This window comes from Anopheles funestus, chromosome 2RL, assembly GCF_943734845.2.
Source record: "Anopheles funestus chromosome 2RL, idAnoFuneDA-416_04, whole genome shotgun sequence".
NCBI lineage: Eukaryota > Metazoa > Arthropoda > Insecta > Diptera > Culicidae > Anopheles > Anopheles funestus.
The window spans coordinates 72954024-72963065 of record NC_064598.1 but is presented as its reverse complement, the minus strand read 5'-3'; the positions used below and the strand labels follow the sequence as shown (position 1 = coordinate 72963065).

At 39.0% G+C, this 9042-nt stretch overlaps 2 protein-coding genes across 2 annotated transcripts; both read left to right on the top strand.

The window, feature by feature from the left end:
• The first annotated feature begins 2143 nt into the window (after nt 1-2143).
• Nucleotides 2144-3539, top strand: LOC125760612 (methionine aminopeptidase 1D, mitochondrial). The gene is made up of 4 exons (XM_049420903.1): nt 2144-2328; nt 2397-2619; nt 2680-3133; nt 3192-3539. The coding sequence occupies exons 1-4, from the start codon at nt 2243-2245 to the stop codon at nt 3386-3388; spliced, it is 960 nt and encodes a 319-aa protein (XP_049276860.1). The 5' UTR covers nt 2144-2242; the 3' UTR covers nt 3389-3539.
• Nucleotides 3540-3645: 106 nt separating this feature from the next.
• LOC125760616 (cilia- and flagella-associated protein 20) lies at nt 3646-6808 on the top strand. Its single transcript, XM_049420908.1, has 2 exons — nt 3646-4197; nt 4992-6808. The coding sequence occupies exons 1-2, from the start codon at nt 3922-3924 to the stop codon at nt 5316-5318; spliced, it is 603 nt and encodes a 200-aa protein (XP_049276865.1). The 5' UTR covers nt 3646-3921; the 3' UTR covers nt 5319-6808.
• Nucleotides 6809-9042: the final 2234 nt, after the last annotated feature.

Genomic DNA, 9042 nt, shown 5'->3' with positions numbered 1-9042 from the left:
AAATTTCCTTAACCTTTGTTTCAATGACCAAAAATACACCCTAATTTTTATTACCACCTACCTGGATATATCATGTATTTTGTACGACTATTTGGCCTTTTCTGCGTTGAAATATATGAATATATTCGTTTTTAGCTGTGGTGTTGACTTCCAATTTTCAATAAAAAGGTATTAAATTATATACCTTTATTTTATTAAAACAAAACTTCTGTACCAAACGTTTTATTAGAATTAGTGGGTACAAATCGAATATTGAATTAAAAGTACATTTAAATTTTTTTGAAAAAATCTGGTTTTTGCCTATATAATAGAAAACATGTTTTTTCAGAAATTCCTAAAGTTTCAAGCCGATAGCTTCATTAGATTAAAAAATATTTATATTTAATTGAGCAAAGTGGGGCGGCCGGGTGGTGCATGTGAAAAACGGCGCCCGTCCACACGGCAGGGACCGGGTTCATATCCCATCCGGACCGTCTCCCCGTAGCATGGACTGACTATCCTGCCTATGACTGGTAAAAATAAGTCTTGATTCGGCCAGGCCGTTCTAACCGAGCAAAAAAAAAAAATAAATAAAATTGAGCAAACCGTACCCGGGTTTGTGGGTTCGTTGAAATGAATGTTAATAATGTTCGTGCGTACTCCCTTAAACGCTAAAGGCGATAATAGCTGATAGTAGCTGACAATAATAGCTGACGATAAAAACTGAAGGCGATGAAGACGATAAAAAGTTATGCTTAAAAGCTGAAGATGATAATAAAGCTACAGCGTCATACAATAATTTAAAATACCTCTAACTATTCTATCTTGTAAAACTACCATTCCTCCATAAAGTAAAAAAACCAACAAATTCGAACGCTTTCCAAAAGTGTAAAGAATTAAGAGACCTAAATTTTCTGTGCATTTTCGTGGGCAAATGTATACTTATGAGCTCTTCTAAAATTGCATCCCGTTCATCATATTGACTAATTTTTTTAAGGGAGAAAGATCACCTTCGGCCCCTACTGTCCTCATTGTCGTTCTTACTCATATCCTTTACAATATCATATATTTTTTAAATCTGTTAAAGGTGTTTCGTCTTTCTAATGGCATTTTGCGCTACATGGTTCACTCCGGAAATCTGCATCGGTTCGTACATCTCCTGTCTTCAAATATAACTTTTCTTGGTTATTTTTTAAGGAAGTTCCGTATCCTTTTCATCCGAGAACACCGCTGTAGTAGAAAATCCCTGAAAAAAAGAAAAATGTCCGCACTCTACACTTGTACAATTTTGAATACTTACGTTTAATAAAATCACGTGTTGGTTAATCGGCAATTAATACTCTCACAGAGATTGGTACACGTTTTCCATTAATATTAATTTTGTTGTCCTGTAGGCTATTAAACTCCGTTACTAATGGCCTTAGGCATATTTGGTTTGATATTTTATCTTAGATTTCCTATAATAATCGCAACGATTGGCTTCCTCAATCTAGATGCAATTAAAATGTTGAAAAACGTTAGCTCATTCCCTCACTAGCGCGAGTTGTTCGCACACACCGAAAAAGTGAACACACAAGGCGATCTCACCATACAGCACAAGTGTGAGCAAAGTCGGATGCCGATTGATGCCGATGCGAAATCCGATCTCAGTACTGTGTGGTAAGGTAGCTCATCAAATGAGCGAGAGGTATGAAATCGTCTCATGAGAAGATTCGGCGGTTAGCCGTTTGCTCACCATACAAACAGCAGCGCCTCACTATTGTGATGAGAAACGAAACGCTCGTTCACTATGGAAGTGGTAGCCCCTGGTAACGTCTCAGTATGGAAACCTTCTGCTGTCACTGCGCTCGCCATAGTGAGATGCTGTCTCATTGTCACATGGGGAGGTTAAAGATTTGACAATCAAGGGACCACGGGTAATTAAAAAAAAATCAGCTGTGCTTGACATTTGAATATTTGTACACACAGGGGTGGTATCATAATTCTGATTGTTTCTGTTGATATTAAAATAAATATAATTTCATATAAGTTGATTTATTATGTACAACTAAGATTCAATGATAAAAAGTGTTTTTAAAATCACTTTTAATCTCAAATCTAAAACCCGAAATTTGTATTCGTGATCATAATCCTCACAGCATAATGAAAACTGTGTCTATTACCCCTGTACATAACAAAACAATAAGTTGTCACTTTGCGTGAAGTTCACGAGTTTTGTTATGTATTGAATTTTAAAGCACCGAAAAGTGCAAGTGCATCTGTAATGTTAACAAAAACGAACATATTATTACAAGGTTTGCGAAGTTGGCGAACATCTGGACACAGAACATTCTTTGGGAAGAGAAAAATGTAAACACTTCCAGTAGAGATTCGGTGCTATTGTACGTAACAGCAACATCTGTTTTCTACTACCATAGATATGCTCTTGGAACGTGTAATCTTATCACCAAACTAGGCAATGTTTCTCCGGAAAGACAGGTTCCGGAACACATCACCAAACCTCCATACTACTTCATTCGGAATTCTCCCAATTCTGGCGAGGGAGAGCCGGAAATAAAATCAAGTGAGCAGATTGATGGAATGAGACAAAGCTGTAAGCTTGCGGCAACTATTTTGAAAAATACTTGCGCTTTTGCAAAGGTTTGCATCTTTGCATCTGATCATCTTGAGAAGTACTAACAATGATTTATCCCTTTGCAGGTTGGCGTTACCACTGATGATATTGATGGATTTGTGCACGAAGAAACGATCAAGGCGAACGCATATCCTTCCCCATTGCGCTATTTGGGTTTTCCGAAATCTGTATGTACATCCGTAAATAATGTAGCGTGCCATGGGATTCCGGATGATCGAAAATTGTCCGATGGGGATATCATTAACATAGATGTCACGGTATTTTTCAATGGATACCATGGAGACTGTTCGAAGACCGTACTGATAGGCAATGTGGATGATCGAGGAAGGTATCTAGTGGAAAGCACCGAACGATGCTTAGCTGAAGCTATTCTTTGTTGCGGTCCCGGTCAACCGCTGTGTGTGATCGGTAAATCGATAGAAAAGTTCGCTAAGCGCAAGAAGCTAAGTGTCATGCCAGCGTTTGCAGGTCATGGCATAGGTAGTTACTTCCACGGACCACCAAATATCCTTCATTTCGGTAAGTTATTTCGAAATTTTCATTTTCCGATGCTAACGCAAAGTATTTCGTATTTTAGACAATGACTATCCTGGTGTAATGATTCCAGGGATGACCTTTACTATTGAGCCAGTCCTAACATTAGGTACGTGCGAGGCCGAAGTACTTGAGGATGCTTGGACAGCCGTGTCCATAGATAATGCTCGTAGTGCTCAGTTTGAACATACTGTTCTCATAACTAACGAAGGCTGTGAAGTGTTAACGGTGGCCAGTTAATGGAAACTAAAAAAAAATAAATAGTTTCTGATAGGCTAAGAATACTTATAACCGGGATGTTTTTGTTGCGTAGCATATTCTCACGATTGTAGGCTTTTGCCAAACTGTAAACTATTTTGTAATAAAACATTGGCATTGAACCGCAGATTGATTTGATCCTTCTTGCGTTCTTTTGGATAAATTGGGATGAGCAAAATATGCAATTATATATGTAGACAAACAAAACAATGTTCACTATATACGGTACAAATGTGGTATTCTAGCACAAGAAGAAATAAACCTAATTAAAACAAACGTCCTCATACCAACTATAGAAAATATATTTTCTTCGCCCCGATTTTCGCTCGTCTTTTCGCCCCAAAGAATCGGAGCACGTCCGCATTTGACATCATTGCGAACGTACTCCACGTAACGTAAACAAACTTGCTTCCGTGTGTTAAAAAAATCTCTCTCTCTAATCAAAACAAGTGCCCGCCGTTTTGCAGCAGCACAGCCGCATTTTTCGTGTTCTTTCGGTGCTGGTGGACTGTAAGATGTTTAAAAACACGTTTCAGTCTGGTTTTCTATCGATACTTTACAGTATCGGAAGCAAACCGCTTCAAATCTGGGATAAAAAGGTTCGCAATGGACACATCAAACGCATCACCGATCAGGATATTCAATCGTTGGTGCTTGAAATTATCGGAACGAACGTTAGCACCACGTATATAACCTGTCCGGCGGACCCGAAAAAGACACTCGGCATTAAACTTCCCTTCCTGGTGATGATCATCAAAAATCTCAAGAAATACTTCACCTTCGAGGTGCAGGTGAGTAAATGCTTTCTAATGTACCGGTAACAATCAGGATTTACACAGTTTAATTCCGGGTGCCCCTTATATTGCATGGTGATATTTTGCAAAGGACATTGCACGGCTCATGTTAAATCGTGAGGCTTCCTTGGGTGCCTCCCACTCTGGAGACATGTTAAAGTTCAATGATTTTAACATAACAACGGCTGCGGTGTTGAAATCCTTTCGGAAACGACAAAAAAGTGTCGTGACCGTTGCCAAAACAAACTAATCAGTTTATTGACTGCGGAAGCGACATTGTATGCTGTTGCAATATAGATAAAACTATCTGGAGAGGGATATTTTTTCGTTTCCAGTTTTAGTTGATCTGTTAAACATGTCTGTTGTTAAAAAGAATACATATTATTTTCCTTAAGTTATATCATAAGATTAATTATTCGTAACATATAGGAAATATTTAAAAATCTATTATTAGTAAACGTTGTCTGTGGTTATTGTTTGCACAGCCAAGGCTCAAGGGGAACACTGGTCTCTTTCTGTCGGTTAGAGGACATTGGCAGGTATCAGCTGGGTAAAATAGGGGTTTCTTTTCGTTGAGTCATTCATTACCGTGTTTAGAATTAAAATTGTCTTGTTTGTATACTTTCACTGAAATAATTGGTTTCGCTTTCGGTAAGGTTTTCACCCTCAAATTTATGCTCGATTTTTTGTGCTTGGCAATGAATAGAATAGCATCGATCGACGATAGCATTTGGTTAACCTATTTTGAAAACAATTGTTGTGCTATTTATTCTTTTCCTTGTCATAAACAGGTGTTGGACGATAAAAATGTTAGACGTCGGTTTCGGGCCAGCAACTACCAGTCGACGACCCGCGTTAAACCCTTCATCTGTACCATGCCAATGAGGCTTGACGAGGGCTGGAACCAGATCCAGTTCAATCTGTCCGACTTCACGCGGCGTGCCTACGGTACCAACTACGTGGAAACGTTGCGTGTACAAATCCATGCCAACTGTCGAATACGGCGCGTATACTTCTCCGACCGTCTCTACTCCGAGGACGAACTGCCGGCAGAATTCAAACTGTTCCTGCCAATTCAAAAACCGCAATCGAAAGCAATCGCTCAACAGGCGTGCTAATTTTAGAGCTGGTAAAGGTATTTAGCATAAATTTGGAAGCTTTTTTTTCTAGGGTATATAAAGACCACATGATCATACCCTTGAATAAGCATTTTAGAGTATTTATTTTCACTTTACCTTTTTGAAAAATTTAAAATCAAACAAAACAGTGGCCTTGCAGAACGTTGGAAACTAAAATGGCGAGCTCTTAGCAAAAATCGAAGATAACTATTTCAATATTTAGTGCGTCATGCCCCACTTTATAATAGAATATCTTCAGATCAAAGCAAAAATTTGTAAATTGTTTTTACTTCTCTGTTCATTTCACATTAGCGTTGAAGTTGTTTCCACTGTATGATGCAAATTAATTTTCATTAATATTTAAAATCTGTGAATAATTATCATTTTGAGACACTTTTAAACAACAACAGAATGGCGTTTGAAAGAATTTTTGCTGTAAAACTTCCTGCTGGTAATAACATATAGGTACATGAATTTTATATTTCTTCTGTATATTAACGTTCGATTTACCACTGCCATTTATTCTTATCGATAAACGAACCAAATAAATAAATTGTATGATAAAATATCCAAATTGTGTAATGTTGGAAAATTAGTTATTTTATGCCATCATTTTCATTAGGTGCAAATATTTCAATTATCACCATCTCGTCTACAACAATACATGGTTAATCACAGACACGATCGATACGCCCAGTTGCACCATTTTCTCGACTCATTGGATTTGCACCCAAAAGGTTTTGATGAAAGTAGCCTGAACGACACACAAAACAGATAATCCCAAAAGTAAAAACCTCATCAGATTTGGAGCGTATCGCTGCGGTGTAAAGGGCTAGGCGATAGTTTGGCGCACAGCCTCATCGGCTGTAAAGCCGATGGTGCGAGGAAAATAAATTATCGCCCCCATTACCCGGGGTGGGTGGAAATCCGTTTTTGGCATGATTTGGATTATTAATGCCGATTGATCTTGATCTTTAGTTACGCTTGTACTAAAAGGTACATTCTCGGCACAGCGTACCATGTTGTTCTAGCTTCGGTTAGCCGATTGATTGAGCGTACGCGTTACCCTTACAGGTGAGAGCAAATGCGTTTGATTCGTTCATCGTTTTCCCAAACCCCGCTCGGTTCGTCGCTCGTTACAGGTGTGAGCGATTAACCGTTTCGCATCAGTTTGGTGTGCAGTTGGTTGGTTCGATGCGGGCAAAACAAAACAAAACAAAAATATGTTGGTAGATTAAGGTTTTGGAGCAACATACGGACGGGAAAATGTTGCCATGGTTTGGCTGGTGGAACGATTCGTGTGAAGAGTCAAACCGGGAGCCAGCGCGAGAGAGAGTGTGCAAGATTACGCGAAATCTGGTTTCTGCGGTGCGTTAGCATAAATCGACGAGAATTTCGGCCGTGTGTCGGTTTGACCTGATTAGCTTACAGGGTTGATGGTAACGAATGTTGGGAATTCGATTGAGTTTTGTTGTACGTTATAAGTAGACAAAAATATATACACGCGTTTTGTTAAAAAAAAAGTTTATTGAAAGTAAGCTAAGTAGCTTAAATACAAAAAAATCATAAATTCCTCTTTAACAATTTCTGTCACTCCATTTAAAGTATTTTTCTTTTATTACTCCAAAAAAAAAATTAAGCTTGATTCAATTGCGATCGAAATTGTTTGTTACCGTGATTGGAACTTTTTCCCCTCCATTCGATGGGACCCTTATTTGAGCAAGCAGGTGGTCCTTTTTTTTGAGTGCAACTAACGGCACGGACCCGTTCGAATTGAGTTATTATTCTCACCTGCAGCAAGCGTCATGCATATTGCCGCTTGCGCCTGTCAATTGGGAAATCTGGCGTTGCGGTGGCCAATGGACAAAACACTTTCAAAGCACAATTACTGCCCGTGCACGGGAAAAGTGCACCAGTCGCCCACCCCCTAGCTTCATGCACGATATAACTGGGGTGTCGACTTAATGAAACCGAACTGTACATAGCGTTACAGTTCTAGCCGAGTGTGGTGGCTTCTTCGAAAAATTTATCTAAATTTGATCGGGAGAATGTTTGCACCCGTAGCGGAATCGGTTTCGATTCGTTACAGTTGGCTAGTGATGTTTGAATCGGCGGGTTAGTGCACGGGTTGGTTGTACATATTTCCGATGGTGGTTTCATCATTCATTGCACACGGATGGTGGAAAATTAAAAATTTTCTGGATCACTTCCGCACACACACACACTCGACAACGTCCTCGATCTCGATCTTGGCAATCTTGGAAAAACGTTCTGGGAAAAATGTGGGCAAAACAGAATTGTTAACTGTGTGCAAGTGGCAGGTGGCTCGCAAGCTTACGAGCACGGATAGTGCTGATTGTTGCTATAATTGCAAGCATTGGTTTCGTTGCCAATGCAAAGAGAGTTTTGTTGGAGAATGACTGATAGGAATTTACGTGCAGCAATTTTAGGATGAAAGTAATGGAACAAAAATGGTACTTATGAAGCATAACTTGATGTAGTGGAAGGTGTTGTAGAATTGGAAATTACAGCAATGAAAGTGTGTGTTGTTCTTTCAATAAGCAATTTTTGCAATACGTTGATCGTTTTCCAAGACAATATTATTTATAAAAAATGCTTTATGCTTCAAATTGTTAAAACTAACTGTCTAAGTGTGATGTCTTTCTATTAAATAATCAACTCTTTGGTATTTCATAAACTTTAAAATAAAGGAAAAAAAAATATCAGCTAGTAGTCAACCTGTCAGTAGTAAATGTATACTAATTGCCTTCACACTACGAAAATTTGACAACTCTATCAGTTTGTGGCCATGGCCGCTATGGTCAGAACAAGGAAATATCTTTGATCTATAGCTAATTCAAATCGTCTGCTCTATTCGAATCAATAACAAGATTCTGACACTTCTGAAGAAGAGACAATTCATCGTTTGGAAGCCTAGTTCCGGGTATTAGCACTTTTTTGGTTCACTTTGGCAAAAAATACATACGTTGTGAAGAGACGTCGATGTAACTGACCAAACGGTCAAACAATATTTGGCCAAACAGGATATCCACATGCGGTAGTGTCAATCCAAGTCCTCCGTATTGTCTCAGGTCCACACGATCGAGATATTCTGGGAAAATTTGAAGAGGATAATATATTCAACTAGTTTCGTGATGCAAACGATGGATGGACAAGGGACTAAGGAACTGGAAGATGCACTTTTTTTTAATAAAACTGTTTATTAAAAACATTTTACATACTAGTTTAGACAATAAATGGAAAACATGAAGGGAATACGTAAAGGTATTAAAAGAACATGAGGATGAGAGTCCTCTTGAACAAATGTTACTTAAGACAGGTATGAGGAGGGATATGAAGTTTAGGGAATTGTCCGGAACGAAGACTGCTATTTTTTGCAGCAATATGCTCCAAGGATAAGATACCCTACGACACTTGGCAAATTTGTGCTCCAGGGTCTCCATCTGGGAGTATACTGAACAAGCCGACGACGCTCGATCCATCCTTTGCATTAGCAGTCCATGAGCGATTTTGTTGTTAAGCAGCAGAGTGGTTGCTGATGATCTTCCTAACCCATCGCCAATTTACGGAAGGTGACACCACGGCTACTTTTGTATCCGGAAGTTTCTCAGTCATAATCTATCGCAGGGTTTTGGTAGTGATGCTGGTCTTAATCGGGAAAGTCGCCAAATACTTGATCATCGCTCTGACTGATAAGAGCTTC